At 40.4% G+C, this 19,183-nt stretch overlaps 1 protein-coding gene across 1 annotated transcript in view; it reads left to right on the forward strand.

Moving 5' to 3' along the window:
- The window catches only part of PDE7B (phosphodiesterase 7B), a 312,244-nt gene that overhangs the window by 87,356 nt on the left and 205,705 nt on the right, over positions 1–19,183 (forward strand). The window contains exon 2 of the mRNA XM_004468533.5: positions 9,352–9,412. Coding sequence (XP_004468590.2) covers positions 9,352–9,412 — 61 coding nt within the window. The remainder of the gene's footprint in view (positions 1–9,351; positions 9,413–19,183) is intronic.

The raw sequence follows: 19,183 nt of genomic DNA on the forward strand, positions 1-19,183 counted from the left end.
TGAACTAACATTTTGTTCTTTGACTAAAGAAGAAAACAAAGCTGTTAAAAGCTGGTAGACTCACTTTCCAATAGCAATAGCATTAATAGCTTTCAAATCACTGCTAACCATAGCTAATTAGAGGTTTATGAAGGATGGCCCTTCCAGAAGGGTCACCTCAGGTTATGTAGCCCACAGATTGGCTGTTGACTGATGGCAACAAAGGATTTGTTAAGAATTTCTGCTCAGCTCAGATGATTATCATTTTTTTTCTTTTGCTGGTGTGTCTCTTATTTTGACTGGCTGAGGCTGGGTTGGATGAGGAGGCCCCGATTAAAAGGCATTGCCAGGTTGTTGCTGGAGACCTACACTGACAGATTGTTGAAAACTTATTAGCTTGACGTTTTAACAGTCTGCAATGGGAGGGAAATATGCTCTTTCACTGGAAAAGCTCAAGAAGGAAAACATGAGCCTGAGCTGAAATCAGTCCCCTTTCCAAATCTGCCGTCCTCTGGTGACAGCGTGCCAAGGGCTGCCACAGTGTTCAGAGATTAAGGGCTGGCTATGCCACACACAGAGCAGACAGGACTGCAGAAAATAACATGGCCATGGGCCACTGCAAAGTAGGAGACCCTGAAGCGCGTCCTTCAGGAGCTACGGAAACTGTGATGTGCTCAGCCTGAGGTGCTAATGGTTTGAACAGCAGCAGAGGTTAGGTCCGCAGGAATTCTTGTGGCCATAGCCATTCCATGGAAATAATCTAAGAAAAAGGGATAAGCAACATCTCAGGTGTGGTACCTTCTTTGGATAGAAACGGGCAAAAAATGGTGGTCAATACTGCTGGTAAGAGATATCTGGTGTCACTGCCTTATAATTATGGGTTACAATGCTAAAAGGATTCATTAAGCAGCTCAGCTCTTCAAAACCAAACCCAGCCTTTTGGTACAGGCCAGGAAGAATTTTTTTAATTTCTCCTTGGCCCCTACTTTCCTCCAGGCTCATCTGTAATTAAGCTTGTGTCTCACCTTTGATTAAGTTCTTGACCCTGACCCACTCTAGCAGCCAGCTTTGCTCCCATCAGAAGTGACTACTTATAAGATCCTAAAAAGGAATTTGCATGGGTAGCTGCCCCTGCCTAGTAAGGACCTTCTTTTTTGATAGCCAAACGCAAGGCTGGTCATTTCTCTTTAGAAGCTGTATTAGTCAGCCAAAAGGGTGCTGATGCAAAATAACAGAAATCAGTTGGTTTTTGTAAAGCGTGTTTATTTGGGGTAGGAGCTTACAGTTACCAGGCCATAAAGCATAAGTTACATCCCTCACCAAAGTCTATTGCCATGTGTTGGAGCAAGATGGCTGTAGATGTCTGCCAGTGTTCAGGCTTCCTGGGTTCCTTTCTTTCCAGGGCTTGCTTTTCTCCAGGTTTAGGGTTCCTTTTTTCCTGGGGCTTGCTTCTCTTTCCTCACAACCAAGCTCCTCTGTGTGCTTACTTCTTGGGGTTTCAGCTCAAGACTCCAGCATCAAAACTCCAACAGCAAAACTCCAACCTCCCTTTTCTGTGGTGAGGTTTCTCTGTGAATCCCCACCCACCAAGGGGAAGGTGGATACAACATCCTACTGACATGACCCAATCAAAGCCTTAATCATTGTTTAATCAAGTAAAAACGTCTGAATCCAATACACTCTAATATGCCCAGAGGAAAAGACCAGTTTACAAACATAATCCAATATTTCTTTTTGGAATTCATCAATAATATCAAACTGCTGCAGAAGCCTTCTCTGTTAGCCCTAGACTATCAGGATCCATCACTGAGAGTGCTCCATAGGGTCTTGAATTTCTGAGTCTAGACCTGGCTGTCAACTTCCCGAGGACAGGACCTAGCCTGAATTTCCTTTGATTTTGAATCTATACTCACAGTACAGTGTCTACAGAGAATAGACGCTCAATAATAACTTCTTCTTGAATGTTCATTCATTCATTTATTCTTTCAGTGGACATAAATGGAGATCTAAACTTCTTGGCCCTGATGCACTTTAAGGGGTTCAGTCTCTTAACAGAAGCTATCTGTTTATTACCTACAGGCCTAAAGCATTTCCTATTCAGGCATAACACCTAGAGTTTTCTCTAGTCTGGCTTTGACTCGTAATAGACAATTCTCTCTTGGGGGGAAAATGTAAGATGGGAAGTAACCCAGATGTTTCTAAATGTCTTCTCAGTATAAAGTTTCCCCCTTCATCACCCCATTGCAGTTCCAAGTCATGGGGCCACATTTGAGTCAGCATTCACTTGTGTGTATACATAAATGTCCAGAAATACAATCTCTTCCCAAGCAACCCCAGGGATCTCTGCTTCACTTGGAATTGGTGTGTATACATGAATGCCCAGAAAGAAAAAAAAAACTTTTTTCATGCTACCCAGAAGTCATGTGACTTCTAGCATATCCACAGAATTACAGTAAATAATTATTCATCCATTCATTCATTTAATTAACATTTTTGAGTACCTATTATGTACTAACCATTGTGCTAGACACTTAGATATCCAGGGGTGAGCAAATAAAACTGATGTAATTCCAACTAGCATATTGGCATACAGTCATTTGCCTTGATGTCTAGAGATCTCACTTGAGCAATTCATGTATTGTATTGCAAACTTACAAAGCAGAAATGGGTTGAGGGTGGGCATCAAGGCAGCCTGTGCTAAAGCTTTGCCCACTCCAGGTTGCCTTTGTTTCTCCTGGCACAGATTAGGTGCATGTTAACTTTGACCAAACTCGAGCAACTGCTCCAACATCTGACCATGGTTTGTACTTTTTCAAGCTAAGGAAACTCAGGGTTGGTGTTTTCTTCCAAAAGTGAATCCAATCATATGTCAGTTTTCATTCTTTAATGAGCTGTCAAGAACAGTCATGAAGATGTTGGGTTTTTCTGTGTTTCTGTAACAGCATTCCAGTGTCCAGTCAGAAGCTTCTTGGGGTCATGATACTGTAAGACCAATACCTTTCTACTCCTTGCATTACTGTCATGGTAATGTGTTTTTGAAGTCACAATTCCATTGGCTCCTGGTCCTCCACCCTCCTAATTATGGCCCACCAGCAGCTTACCTGGTGAGCAGTGTTGTTCTGAGAGTCATTCTTGGAATCCCAATCTAGGGCTTGCAACTATAATGGTTTTATAATTCCCCTTATTAGATTCTCTTCTGTTTAAAAAAGAGAAAGTTCTCTAAAGGTGGGAAGGAAATAATTTAAAGATCACAGCCTATTGATTATTTTCTAAAAACACTTAACCTTACATACTTGGGGCAAACCTTGAAGCAATAAGGATTTCTGTCTTGGGCTTCGCTTATTTGCTGATGTTTCCTCCCATTCAAAGATATCAAGACAGCTGCCCAAAAATTAGCTGCTAGAGGCCTGCTGAGAGGCTAATAAATTCAAGTAATAGCAAGTATGCAGAAAAATTAAAAGATCTGTGAAAACTTATTTGAAAGAGGATAAAACATTAAGTGGTTTAGAAAGCTATAGGTGTGGCCAGTTGAAAAATGGGAACAACATATGAGCTCTTGACTATCTTTAGTGACTTTTTTTAGTATAACTGGTGCTCTTATTAATATTTAAATATTATTGTCATATAAGATATAATTTTCCTTTAAGGAAAAGAGGTTTGCTGAATACTTAAATGCCATTTTTTAAATTACACATATTTTTCCTAACTAATTTTTGATGAAAGTAATGATAAAATACAGTTTACAGGAGAAAAATACATCTTATTGCTGGAATATATGATTTATCTAATGAAAGTAAAATATTATTTTTTTTATTTTAATTACTAGGAGAGATACAGTATTTAATAACACCTGAATTAAAAGAAAAACTTTGGATTTAATATTTAAAGTTTCTAATAAATAAAAATTTACAACCATGAAGGTGATGTGGTTCAAGTGATTGAGCTCCAGCCTACTACATGGGAGGTCCTGGGTTCAGTTCCTGGTGCCTCCTAAAAAGAAGACCAACACACAACAGACAGACACAGCAAATGAAAATAATGAGGAGGTGGGGAGAAATAAATAAATAAAAATAAATCTTAAAAAAAAAGTCACTATAATTCATTTTTTTTTAAATTAGCTACCAATTTGTGAAATATACTTTTAAAATTAGAGTAGTCTTTTGTTTTTTGTCCAAAATAATAATTTGGAAATTCTAATAGAGTTTAGATTATGAGTTAGGTTTATTAATTCTTATTTTTATATTACTGTCTAGTGAACACTAATTTAAATAAATTCATTCTTGTCCATAATGAATTAAAAATTAAATTTGCAATGATACTTTGAGGTAAATATCATTACCTGTTTTATAGGTGAGAAAGCAGAGTTGACAAAACTAAATAAGTTGCCCATAAAGGCACTGTAAGTAAGTGGAAGCAACAATAGGATTTAAAGTTGGTTCAGTCTGATTCCTAATAGCAACTCTTGCAAAGAACCAGAGGTTAATGGGTAAGAGAAGGGTGTAATGAAATATATAAGAAACTCTACCTGACGAGTGCAATGCAGAGGTCAAGAGTAGTCAATATTTGGGACTCTGTGGGTACCAGTCAAGTATCAGGTAAGCTGACAGCATTGATTTTCTCACTCATTTGGATAGGAGTGTGCCACAGTGAGTGGAACTCTCTGTTCCTCAATATTCTCCTCTGTGAAAGGGGCATAATGAGGATTTGAGATGATAGATGTACAGCACTTGGAACAATGCTTAGCACATGTTGGGGGCTCAATAAATGTTACCATCTGTATTAGTCAGCCAAAGGAGTGCTGATGCAAAATACCAGAAATCTGTTGGCATTTATAAAGGGTATTTATTTGGGGGAGAAGCTTACAGTTTCCAGGCAATAAAGTGTAAGTTACTTCCCTCACCAAAGTCTGTTGCCATGTATTGGAGCAAGATGGCTGCCGACGTCTGCAAGGGTTGAGCTTTCCTCTTCCTCTTAAGGCTCCGTAGTTCCATCTTCTACCAATATCAGCCATAGGCTGGGATAAGGCTCATCTCTCTCCTGGAGCTCATTTCTCTCTGGGCTCAGTAGCTCTGCTCTCTCCACAAGACCAGGTGTAAACCATCAGGTGAACAGCTCGTCTCTATTCCCAGGGCCTCTGCTGTGTCTTCTGGAACCTTCTCTCCTTCCTCACATGTCTACTTCTCTGTGTATTTACTTCCCAGGGTTCCAGCATTAAAACTCCAAACTCCTCCACTGCCATGTTGCTTTCTCTTGGTGAGCAGGGACTCAACATCGTATTGCCTTAGTCCAAGCAAAGCCTTAATCATAATATAATCGAGTAAAAGTGAAATCTCTGAATCCAATACAATATAATATGTCCAGAGGAAAAGACCAGTTTACAAACATAATCCAATGTCTATTTTTGGAATTCATAAACAATATCAAACTGCTACACCATCATTATCTACTCTACAGATATTTATTGAGGTTTGTATGAGGCCCTACCAGGGCCCCAGATGCCCCCCATAGCAGAACCTGCCACTTCCTGAGACTTGGACTCCACGACTTAGGACAATGACCCTCCTCATCTATGCCATCACCCTGGACTGCCCAGCAAGCAGAAGCCTGGCAGGAAGGGACCCAAGAACACTGGCATCCAGGGGGGAAAGCACTGAAGAGAGTCTGGTTCTTTCAAATCTGAAGAATGATCAGATTCCCTTCTGGTTATTGCTTTCCAATCTGTTGCCATCACCAGGTCACTTTACAAAGAACATGAGTGATTGGTCAGCGAGCCCAAAAGTAAGGAAGACATGCTTCACAGGGGACTCGGAAACTGCCCCTGGGTTCAGGAACAAGAATGTGAGCCCACAACAGCTCCTGTCCCCACACTTCTGGCACATAAAGACTGTCCCTGGGCTTGGGCAGCCGTGGAGGATCATGCACCCTCTACCCTCCAGCCCTGGAAGCTCCTCCTGCAAAAGAAGGAAAGCTCTTCCTGGAACATCTGTGGGCTTCATCTGTAATAAAAGATAAAGGAGCATGTTGCAGGTAGAGCAGTGGGATAACCAGGTATAAGATGAGACATTCTACTAGGCCAAGGCAATGAGAAGGCCAAGAACACCCAATATTTTGAAATTTATGGGTATTGGGCAGATCCAGTAGGACCCAGAATATGGATTGATAGAGCCTCCTAGATCTTTGTTTTGCCAAGGCATTAAAAGCATCTTAGAAATCTCCGATCTTTCACTTAAAAATAAGAATGAACTCTTTTGGGTTACTTTGAAAAGTAGGTGATGCAGCAAATGAATCCTAGCAATTGGACAAGGCTTCACCTCTGTAAAAAAAAAAAAAAAAAAAAAAAAACAAGTTAAAACAAGAACAGACAGTAGGATCAGACGCCATGGGTCATTAACCCTCCCATTTGATTTGATGGCATACGTTAGCCTGCTCATGTTAGTCATGAAGAAACAGAGCATGGAGAGATAAATAGCATGATGAAATATCAAACGAGGTCAGCAGACTAGCTGGAGACCAAAAATTATGATACGTCTTCAATACTCTCTTGCCCGCCTTCATGTGCCCCCACCCTGCCTGCTCTCTGGTACATTGCCTGGGCTTGCCAAACCAATATGCTTCCTTCTATGCCCCAGGGCCACTTGCCCATATCCTTGTGCACAATGAAGGTTATTGAAAAAGGGGGGGAGTTGATTTGACTGTAACAGAGTCATCCTTTCCCCCCTCAACCTGTCCCTCTTCATTCCAGAGGTTTTATAATTAGGTGTAAAGAACGTGAATCTTCACATCCAGGAATTATTTTCCCCTGGAAATTACTATGCTTTATCATGCATTGTGTAGTTGCAATCAAGATTGTCTGGGCTTTAAAAAAAAACTGTTTTGTCATGAGACTGCCTATCATGTTACCTGTTGATCATGAGACAGACTACCTGTTGATATTTGGTAAATCAGACTTCTAAAAAGTTACTTGTCATCTAAAGGAGTCTGGATTCATAGATTTGAAGAGAGCTTTGGAAACTTTTTTGGTGTATTTGTAAAATATTTCAAACATTTAGATAAAACTAGAGAAAAATAAAATTAATTCCTCTGTACCCATAACCCAGTTCTATAAGAGCTCAACATTGTGACTCATTTGCTTTTTAGAGCTTTTTTCTCTTAGCTCTTTTAAGAAATTAAACACTACAGGTGTATTTGAAGAATCATTTTGCATGTTTTAAAATTATTAAAAAGGAATTACACTTCCTTAAGATTTGCAGTTTTTGTCTGATATTTTTTGGCAATGATCCATGTTGAAAATTATGGGTCCACTTCATTTATTTTAACAGTTTTAAGTGTTACTTTTGGAAGCTTATTTAGTATCATTCTGCAAAGATTCTTTTACACTGCAACATGTATTAAATTTAGTTAAAATAATGAAGGCCTTCAGGTTCTGTTGAAAAGGCCAAGGCAGTAGTTCCTTTTTGCCACTGCCATATGAGATATGGTTGCTGCTATATGGCTACCACAGGAAAGCATACTGGAGAGCTAGGAGCATGAGATATAGTATAATGGGGGAAACCCTGTCTCTCATTTGATTTGCAATAAAACAAAATATTTAAAAACAAAAGATTGGCTAGGGTGGGATTAACCAAGTTGGGAGCAGGGGAAAAAAAAACTGAGTGAAACTCCCACATCCTCAGTCTCCCGGGGGGCAAAGAAAGTAAGTGTGGGAACAAGTCGTGGGGGCAGTGAGCCCCCACAAGCCCACTGAGATGGGTAGGGAGAAGCACAAAAGGGCAAGCAGACTTTTCAAGTTCAGAGTGTTCCATATGTGAGTTTTTATTGTGTATTTTGAACTATTCCAAGCATAGAAAGTCTGTTAATACTAAATTAAGGAAAAAGCCATCATAGAAACAAGTTTTACTCCCTGTGTACTCTCCAATATTCTCTTACTCTGTCTCTTGTCCCTATTCTGAATTTGATGCTCATTATTCCATTGCAGGTTTCTATGCTTTTTCTATAAATTAATATATCTCTAAACGATATGTTCTGCTTTTTGTTATTTTCAACTTCATAAAAAAATAGTAGCAAATTGGATACTTGGGTTTTTTGTTCCTTCACATTACGTTTTTATGTGTTTAAACATGTACTTTTTTATATGATTTAAACATTCTAATTATTTATATGACTTGAACTGTATTGATATATATAAATTGAATAATATATATTTTATATATGTATATTACATATATTATAATGTTTATACAATATATGTAGCTCTAATTCATTCATTGTAATTGCTGTGTCGTGATCCAACATATGAAAGCATTCTATCAGTTTTGTAGCCTGACATCAAAGTTGTATGTAAGAATTTCTCTAATTATGAATCTACACAATGGCTTGCGATGTCATAGGGTATGCTCATTTCAACTCCACTAAATTGTGCCAGTTTCTCTCCAAAATAGTTGTGTCATTTTACACTCTAAACCACAGTGTGCAAGAACATCCAATCCTTGACATTCCTGATAGCACCTGGTATTGCCAAACTTCTAAATTCTGCCAAACCCATGAATGCAAATTAGACCTCATTTTCGTTTTACTTTGCTGGGTCCTGCTGATTAGTGAGGTTGAACGTATTTCCTCGTTGACCGGCCATTTGGATTACCTCTTCCATGAATTGAGTGTTCATGTTCTTTATCCACTTTTCTATTGTATTTTTTTGCTATTGACTTGGAAGATATACGCCTCTACACATAAATATATTCAAGTACTAATCATTTGGTCAGTTATATATCACATAAGTATGGCCTATTCTTAAATAAATGATTGGATCCCTGCAATCTGCTTTGCATAAAACTTAACAAGGAAGTTAAAATTTAGATAAGATAAGAGAGCTGATACTTCCATGAATGTGTGGGTTCAGGAAAAACCTGATGAGCATCACTTTTCTATCATTTCTTTCTCTTTTACTCCTAAGTTCAAGAGTTAAGTATAGGTTACCTGGCTTTGTGATATCCTCTGAGCTTAAATGCAGAATAAGTAGATTAGAATAATTTAGGTGCTCAGTAAGGACCAATTTTGAGAGTATTGGCCCCAGATTGCTGGATCTAATAGGCTGAAGCAGAAATGTTGGAAACAGGGCGTCACCAGCCTCCTCAGAGAAGCACAAGAATCAGTCCTAGGCAAGGGTTAAGGCCTGCAGAACAATCTATCCCAGCTTTCCTCTCAGGTAATTTACTCACCAGGAAAGCCTCTGCTCACGATACAAGTCCCTAGATTCAGGGAACCAAAAAAAACACAAAGAGCAAAATAATGTTACGGTCATCAGATTGCCTCCACATATTGCACTGGGGCCTGATATGAAATCGTCACGTAACTGTGGCTCTCTTTCTCTTGCAGAGGTGTGGCGAAATCTTGTTTGAGAACGCTGAGCAGAATGCCAAATGCGTTTGCATGCTAGGTAAGGAGGCTTCTCACCTTAAATGTATTGAGCATGCTGATGTCATCCTGCTGTGGTTGCCTTCCTGGAGGCCTCTCGTGTCATTTGCCGAGTTTTTAGGCTGCTCTAAAGGAAAACTGTCTACAACACTTTTACATATGGAACACGATGAAAAAAAGGTTTTGATTTCTGAGTCTTTCGAAGTTTTTCTTAGGTCATCAGTATAACATGGATTATTAAGGGTGCTTCTTGATTAGGGGGAAAGGTAAGGCTCACATGGTAATTCCTAAAGCAGATCTAATAGAAGAGGGAAGCAAACTATTAGGTATTTCTATCACAGCACAAAGCCCTTACTTGCAATGCCTGGGAGAAATACATACTTGAGTTAATCTGTTAATATCTGAAGTTGGCACAATCACCCACACGGAATTTATGACCAAATATTAACATTATAATGAGTAATTATTTGTTCTTGTGCAATGTTATATCATCAATCCCTTTTACAAACTCTTTATTATATAATATACTTTTAGGACATGAGTTGGTATTATTTTCCTTCTCTTATAGGTTAGAAAACTAGTACAGAAAATAATCGATGCATTTAATCACAAAGTGAAGGTTTCTAAACGACAATATTTTAGGTCTAGTGTTTGTGTCTTATTCATGAGATGACCCAAAAGCAAACAGCAAGGTAAATAAAGGCAGATCTTTATCATTCATAATTCAAGATAATCATGTGAAAAATAATCAAGTTTCTCATGACTTAAACAGACAAAAAGGCACCATATTTTCTTAGCTTTCCTCTTTACGTTCTTGTATTATTGTTTCACATTTCTTATAGTTTTCAGATCATGCTTATTATCATTTTAGTGGTGGCTATAGAGAAACACATCTATTGGAAAATGAACATTTTACTGGAAGTACCTGAACTGCAAATATAGCACCCATAAACGCATTTCAAATACTCAGAATTCCTTTCTCCTTTCCTTTAGCCATGGAAATGTCTTGGAAATGCCAATATTTCAGGGTACAAACTAGGTAAATGCTGATGATGATGCTGATGATAAAAATGATGTTAGTGATGATGATGATAGAGCATAGATCCAGAGAAAGATGACAGATAGATATCAATATTGATATAGATATAGATACGATATAGGTTAGATAAAGTTAGAAGCAGGAAGATACTCCTTTTTCTGACCATATGCTCTGGATTTGGGACACCATCTCACCACCACATCATCACTTACTGAGCACTTAGCACATGCCAGTGGTGTCCTAAGATGCATCCATCCTTTAGCCCGTGTTACTTTCACAATAACAAGATACAGTTGAGATCCCTCCACCCCTCATGAGGACATGCTGAGACAGCACACAGCTTTCCTGGCGTGCTCCAGTGAGATCTCCACACTTGGGGTTTGGGGTGGCTTCCTGGTAAGCTTTTGATTTCAGCCCAGTTGAGATGGCATCTGGACCAGGGTCACTAGTCAGGGACACCATTTATAGTGCTCGTCTCGCCCACTCGGGAGTCCTCAGATCATTCTGAAAAATCCAGATCGTATGCTTCGAGTCATCGCCCTCCCTGCCTCCATCCTCACTAGAAGTGAGGCTGCTTCCGGCTTATTCCATTAAGTCTAACACCAGTGTAAAATTCACCTGACTTACTCAGATGCCCTGAATTCAATGCAGTTTTAAGTGGACTCAAACTAATGGTGTGGACATGGGTGTCTTGGGAAATCATTTCTGGGTTCAGGAGACTCGGTGGTGTTGTATGTGGATGGCAATGCCGTGTTCTGCTAAGCTGGTCTCACCAAGCAGTAGATTGTTATTCCCCAAGTTGTTCAGAAAGGGCAAATATGGGCAACCAAGTTAAGCACCAGACTGCGGTGAATGCTGCTTCCTTCCTTCCTCAAGTGTCGGGCATGTGTTCAGAACTTTATTTCCTCCCCCTTTTCCAAAATTTAGCGTCAAGATTTCTCTCAAGGTAATATTAGCCTCAGAAGTTTAGATAACTACATCAGAGGGTATTCAACTGTAGGGCAAGACTTGTGCCTTAATTAAGTGGAATGAACTGAGACTGAAGGAAAAAAGGAGTGCAAGAGAAATGATCTCTCATTGCACAAATATATGATTATGGTGAGTTATTAAAGGGTTTTACTTTACAAACACAATGAAATGAAAAGTGTTCAGTAAAAAGAATGTTTAAATACATTACCTAAAATGAACGTCGACTCCCTTTTTTTTTCCTGAGGTACCAGGGCTTGGGATTGAACCCAGGACCTCATGTGTGGGAAGCCAGTGCTCAGCCACTTGAGCCACATCCACTCCCAAATGTTGATTCCCTTATAAGTTAATTTGGTAACTATACGTGCTAGCATTAGGAAATGATGAATCATGGGAAAAGAAACTTTCAGAAAAGAATCCTGGATCAAATGTTGTGCCTCTTTCTACCCCCTTTCTCACCTTATTGTGGAGGCAGTTTTCCTTATCAAGCTTTTATATTTTTTGTCCAATTTGAACATTTCCGTGGCTCCGGTTTCATTGCTCACATGATTCTTTTCATGCTGATTGGTGTCATTCACATTTGAATGTACAATAAGCACTTCCTCACCTATCATGGCTTAGAACGACTGTTCATATTAGTTTTCTGGTTAAAGTTTGGTATAAATTATTTAGACAAATTGCCAGTTTTCTAAGCGACAGAATCAATAATTTATTAGCATTCAACATAAGCATAAAGGAAATTGCTTTCTACCTCTAGCTTTCAAAAGTTAACAGTGAACACGCTGAAGTTGCTTGGTCTCCCTACGCTTCCATTTTTAGTTTTTCTGCAAAGTAGAAATAAAACATCTGTCACCAGAGTTGTTCAGGTGACAGGAAAAGATGGTCTGTGAAGAGAAGTAGCCTGCTGTGATGCCCTAAAAGTTGTTTATGGATCAATGAATTGAAAAATCCATAATAAGCAATTGAAAATAAATTGCTAATATACAAACTCATAAATAACTAATAAATTTCTTATTAATGACATTGATAGCGGTTAGGAAAGCAATTGAAAAGCTGAAACATGATACAGCTATGAGGGCAGCTTTGAAAAATGACTAAATAGGTTCCTCAAGGTTGTGCAGTGCCTCAAGGCACTCAGCCAATGCTCATTCAATAGCTCTGCATTGAGCACTTACTGTGTGCAAGGTACTTTGTTAGGCACTGGGACTCCGGGACCAACCAGGCATAGACCCTGCCCTCAGGGAGTTACCTGTCCAGAAGAAAGGCAAGCCTTGAATCTGCATCATCGAGTGAAGCAGAAGAGGCCAAGCTGAAGTGTGGTAGAACTTGACAGAGAGAACACCGGGCAGGTGCTACAGGTGGAAGTGCCTCCTCAAAAAGGACAGTCTGATGTTCTGGCCCCCAGGGCCTCACAATGCCAGCTTATTTGGAAACAGGGCCAGATGGAATTGGTTAAATGAGGTCATCCTGGAGTAGGGTGGACCCTCTTCCAATCTGGCTGGTTTCCTTTTAAGAAGGGGGAAAGGACACAGAGACGCGCCCGCACAGCGAAGGCCGCGTGAGGACCCAGGCGAGACCCAAGCACTGCCGCGCCAGCCCAGGGACCCCGGGCTTGCGGCCACCCCCAGAAGAAGCAAGGGAGGAAGGAGTCTTCCCCCCGGTTTCAGAGGGAACCCGGCCCCGCGACACCCCGATTTCAGACGTCCAGCCTCTGAAACGGAGAGACAACAAAGCACAGTTGCTTTAAGCGCCCCTGTGAGTACTTTGTTAGAGCAGCCACAGGAAGCAGAGGCAGCGGGTTGTGAAGACGTGTGGATTTACGTAGGGAAAGACTGAAGTGAGAGCACTCTGTGGCTGCGCCCATCACGCTCAAAAACCCAGCACCAGAAAGCTGGGGAGGGGCGGGGCAGCAGCATCTGGGGCCACGAGAAGGACGGAAGCGTAAACCAGAAAGGAATATGCAGCCTTGTGAAGGGCTTTACTCTGCTCGTTGGCTCCCAAAGGACAGACTGAAAAAAGAGCTCGGGTCCACAGAGCACTCTCTACACTACAGGGCAATATTAAAGACAGCCTTTCACCAGACACTTGTGAAATGAGATCATTTAACGCTGCGTGGATTTGGACCTATGATAGGAATTCTGGATTTGATTTCTTAAAAATACATGTTAATTTTATCTCCCCCCACTTCGATATCAGCGATCATAGTATTTTATTGAAGGCATAAGATAGTATTGTCTCTTTATAGCAGAGCAAATTGATCATTTTTTTTCCCTTTGTGGAACTTAGATATTTATGAAAATTGGGAGATTTTAAAAAATCAATAGTTTTGTTTTTGTCGTTAGCATTAGTCTGTGATTTTTGCATGTGGGTGAAAGTCTGTAAATTGTTTCTTCAGAATCTTTCTTAGAGCAAAATAAAATCTGCTGTCAGTAAGGCTAATGGGAGGTAAAGGAAGAACAGGACATTTAAAGACTTGGTCTCGGCTTATGAACTACGTGACCATCGCAAAGCACCCCAGGGTTTTAGGCTTTATTCTACTCTTCTCTACAGTGGAATAACCAGTAGTGGTAACAAAATTAATACCAATCTTATTGGGCTTTTACAAACTCTGGAAATATATGTATTATTTTTACTAACATTAAAAACCAATTTATTCTAAATCCTTGCATTTTCTTCATACCCATAGTACTTTTTTAAAGATTTATTTATTTATTTATTTATTTCTCTCCCCTTCCCCCACCCCCCCACCCCCCCCGCCCCCGCCCCAGTTTTCTGTTCTCTGTCTATTTGCTGCGTCTTCTTTTTTGTCCGCTTCTGTTGTTGTCAGCGGCATGGGAATCTGTGTTTCTTTTTGTTGTGTCATCTTGTTGCGTCATCTTGCTGTGTCAGCTCTCAGTGTGTGTGGCTCCATTCCTGGGCAGGCTGCGTGTTTTTTCGCGCTGGGCGGCTCTCCTTACGGGGCGCACTCCTTGCACGTGGGGCTTCCCTACGCGGGGGACACCCCTGCGTGGCAGGGCAATCCTTGCACACATTAGCACTGCACATGGGCCAGCTCCACACGGGTCAAGGAGGCCCGGGGTTTGAACTGGGGACCTCCCATGTGGTAGACGGACGCCCTAACCACTGGGCCAAATCCGCTTCCCCCCATAGTATTTTTAAACTGACAGCTGTGATATATTTTTAATATGAAACTAGCTCAGTTTGGTTCCAGTGTAGATACTGTCAAGTGCATGTCTGCAATCTAGAACTAAACATATTTGTCCTCACAGGTTGTTAAAGACAGAACAATTGCACATGCACTTGACTGTAAAAGTGAAGGTCTATTTTAAAGACAAAAGTTTTAAAGTGGCTTACCTTTGATTTCTCCAAGTTAAAATGCTTGAGTTTGATTAATTTTCACTCACACTTACAAAGCACTGCATTCATCCCACATGGACACAACAACGCATTCTTTTCATATGTGTGACCAAATAAAATCTCTGGATGGTATTTTCTAACTCTGCTTAAAGATTAGAAATTGAGCCCTGGATATGCCGAGGGAGGGGAGTGCAGCATTTTCGCCATCACTCTCTGCCCCAGGACCCTGCTTATTTTGATGTTCATTGCATTTATCACCCAATGACGTATTTTGCATTTGCCCATCCCTGACCCCAGCCTCCCCCACCGTGTATCAGACACACGGAATGTGAAGATCATGAAAGCAGGGACTTTGTTTTGTTCACTGCTGAGTGTCCAGCCCCGGGAACAGCTTCCAGCTGCTTGGATTCTAATAGGAGCTCACCATTTGCTGGATGCAGGCTTGCTGATGCGTTTGTGGTTGGAACATTGTTTAAAACCATCTGCTCACACGGTCAAAGCCAAGGGCCCCTATCTACTTGAGCTACTTGGCAGTTTCCCAAACATATTATCCTAGGTTATAGGATGAGAAATATGCCATTCTCTACAAACAATTCGAAGCTATCCTTGGAATTGAGCAATTATAAAATATTTGTTGAACACCACTATATGCCCAATCCTTTGCTAGGGGTACTGTCAAATATAATATAATTATTTATAAATTATGAAGTATTTATAAATATACCATACATATAATAACCAGCAAGATGGGACGCCTTCTCACAGAGCTTATCTTCCTGCAGATGGAAGAGCATGTTGAGGAAACAGCAAGAGGCCCATTATTTTGTCTTATGTATGTTGATAAGAATGTATAGAAAATCGTTCCACCTTCAGGTTTACGGTTCAAAAGCTTTCTACTTTTTCCTACTGCGTTTTAAAATGTTATACTGGAAAGTCAATCTCACCTTGGGAAAACAAGTTTCCCAGTTTCGTGGTTGCTTTCAGTGGAATGTTGCAGCAACTAAATACCACATTTTTGAATCCAGCTGATAGCCAGGGCTCAGGCTAGAGCTAGATGCAGAATAACTACACATCAAGACCAAATAGCAGGACTGAAGATGTCAAACCCCAAAGAAATAGAAGTCCCAGTCCTGTGTTGCATTTGTTTTGCCTTCTGTCTGAAGGTGGATAAAAGGTCTTTTGATGAGACCCATCAACTTTCATTCAAGGCTACACTTCATTGGACTTTTTAATAAAATATTTATGGATGCCTATCATGTGCTTGGTTAGGGATGCAAAGACACTGAAGTCCTGGCTTCTGCCCTCAAGAAGCTCCCATGGACAACCACAAAGACAATGATGATTTCGCACAGCAGAGCATACAAAGAATGGGGGCAGGTCTACTGGGGAGGGGAAGTGTGAAGAGGGGGCTCATGCAAGAGGTCATAAACAGCTGAGTGTCCAAGACAAGAATAGGATGAGAGGAAAGAAAGAATAAGATTATCAGTGTAGGGTGAAGAAAGGACAGGTTATGAAGGGTAGATGAAGAATCTCCTAAGTTCACTTGAGCAGAGGAGCTACCACATAAGAGCACTTTAGACACATGGCCTGGTCACAGAGGAGAGAATGCCCTGGAGGAGAAAAAGACACCTGTCCAGGAAACTGCAGCTATTATCAAGGGAGAAACCATGAGTCCTGCCTGCACTGAGAGTTTCAGGGAGGAAAGAAGGCAAAAGATTCAGAGAGAAGTGACAGAGCATCCCAATGGACTGAGCACAGGAAAAGTTAAACACATAGAGGTGCTGTCTCTCTTACCCCAAGGAAGAGTATAAGAGAATCCAGATTTGCAACTAGGGGGAAATGAAGAGTTAAATTTTAGACACAGTAAGTTTGAGGGCCCCAAGGAACTCTGAGGTATAGTCAGGAGTCGGGAGCTCAGGAGAGGCATCTACAAGGTGCTGGTGACAAACGTCAGTGGATGGGCTCACCCAGAGGAAGGTGAGGAGTGAGATGGGTATGCAGGGTAGAAGGCTTCAAAACATCTGACTGAAGGGTTGGGAAGAGGCAAAGGAGTCTAAGGAACCCTGAATTGGTAGATGAAGAGCAGGTGGAGAGAGAGACAGAAGAAGACAAGGAGAGATGGTATCACTGTAGATGAGAGGGGAGAGTTTCAAAAGGAAGGGACCATTAAAAAAAAGTGAAGTACTGCAGGGGTCAAATGAGAACAAGCCAACAAGGTTTGGATTTAGTAAACTGAAGGTAACATCAGCAAGAGCGTCATTCGAAGTCATGGGGGACAGGTGGAGCCAAGGAGAAAAGAACTGAAGGGGTACCAGTCTGTCAAGTAACTAGTCTGAGAAAGGAAGGCAGGTGACACAACCACACCTTTAAGGTTGGGGTCAGGAATGGTTTCTTAGGGTGGGAAAGACTCTAGACTGTCTTGATGCTGAGGGGAAAGAATAAGTAGAAGAACTGGCTATAGCTTGCTAGAAAGAAGGGGGTAATTGATGAAGAGAAGAGGAGAGCAAGTGTGAACCTTAAACTCCCTCTGTGTGGGAGAGAAGGTGGTCTCCGTGGACAAGGAAGGCTGAGGATGGAGACATCTCTGTCAGGTGGGGACAGCCAGGGGAAGACAGAACCTCCAGCTGACTACTTCTCTTGTCTATGAGAAGACAGCATGATATTCTGACAAGAGTAAGGAAAGGATGGTGCAAGCATGAAGGAGCAGGGAAATATTTGAAACTACTGTTGTAGGGTGTAAGAAAGAACTGACTAGAGAAATGTAAAAAATATCATGAAGCACTTCTGAGGGAACAGCTGAGATTAGAAACTGTGAATCCAAAAATCTAAGCTCCTTCTTAAAAAATAAAATAAAACACAAAAACATTTTCCAAAGACTCATTTCAGAGAAGTCACAGCTCCATTTTCATGAAATACACCCCTCCTGTCAAGACTTTAGCTGTCTCCTCCTCATCCTCCAATCATCAGCCAAAGGAACCTGCTGGGGTAAGATGCCTTCCTGGGCCCTAATTGACAAGCCCTGTCCCCACACTGTAACTATGGAATTCCTTCTCTATTTTTTCATCCAGTCTGCACATTCCAAGGGAATGGATCTCTGCCGTGTTTATCTTTGTATTCCCAGCACCCAACGTGGGCCTAGAACCTCAAAGAACACAGCAAGTAATTCCTAATGAGGATATAAGAAATGAATGAAGTTGTGGAGGTGTACCTTTCCCTCTCCCCCACTCCATGGTGCCTTAAAGAGGCTCCTACCTTGCCCATCATAGCCCCCATGGAAATGTCTTCACTTTCACCTTCCATCTGTCAAGGAGACCAAAGATGCTGATCCATGGAAATCTGGGAGGGTCTGTGTCTCCAGGGCTGAACCCAGACAGTCCACATCGCAACTGCCTCTTCCTCCTCAGCCAACCCTGCTGCCTCCAATTCATTTTCTCCCTTACAAATTTCACTCAAAGAAAGAAATTTCTTTTTTATTTTAATAGCCTAGAAACCCATATAGCTCTGTAGCAAATGCTGTTTAAAAAAAGAAAAAGACTCTGTAATTCTCTATTTACTTTTTTTTTTGCAAGGCCAGTTTAGATTTAATGTAATCAACTATAAAAAATAGCATAGCAACAAACCTTTATAAATGTAAATAATAATTCAAATATAATAGAAATTAATTATAGGATAATTCTAATTTTTATATTACAACTCTAACTATAGGACATAATAATCTCTAAGAATGAAATTAATTATTGGTTTAGTTATTTCATTTCCATTTAGGCCATAATTCTTTCTAGATCATCAAATTCCCATTTGGGAATTCTTCACATCTTATTGGAATGAATTACAGCAGATAACAATTTGCTAACTCACAATTTTATGAGGCAGAAAAACTCAAAAAAATTTTCAACAGTAGTCATGCTAAAATCATTATTTATCTAAATAGATTATTTTAATTAAAGAGTATGAATAAGAAAGGATTAAAGAAAAATGAAGCACCCAAAAATATATCTCTTCTCCAGCCCTCCTCAATTAAAAGTAAGTGTTTATTTTGTATGAAAAAATTACAGAATATTGATCACAGGAACAAGTTGCCAATTTCACTGAGTAATTATTGTTCATATACTATACTGTTGTTATTTTACATTTATCTGGTCTACCCCAGCTCTTTTTTGGTACCATTTTCATGGAATACCTTATTCCAACCTTTCACTCTTAACCTGGCTGTGTTCTTACATCTGAGGTGGGTTTCTTGTAGACAACTATCGATGGTTCATATTTTTTTATCCATTTTATCAGTCTATGTCTTTTGATTGGTGAGTTCAAACCATTAACATTCAGTGTTATTACTGTAAAGGCATTACTTACTCCATCCACTTTGTCCTTTGGTTTTTTGTTGTTATATCATTCTATTGTCTGTCTTCTTATCCTTTAGTTTACCCTTCC

Source organism: Dasypus novemcinctus, chromosome 11 (assembly GCF_030445035.2).
Source record: "Dasypus novemcinctus isolate mDasNov1 chromosome 11, mDasNov1.1.hap2, whole genome shotgun sequence".
Lineage (NCBI taxonomy): Eukaryota > Metazoa > Chordata > Mammalia > Cingulata > Dasypodidae > Dasypus > Dasypus novemcinctus.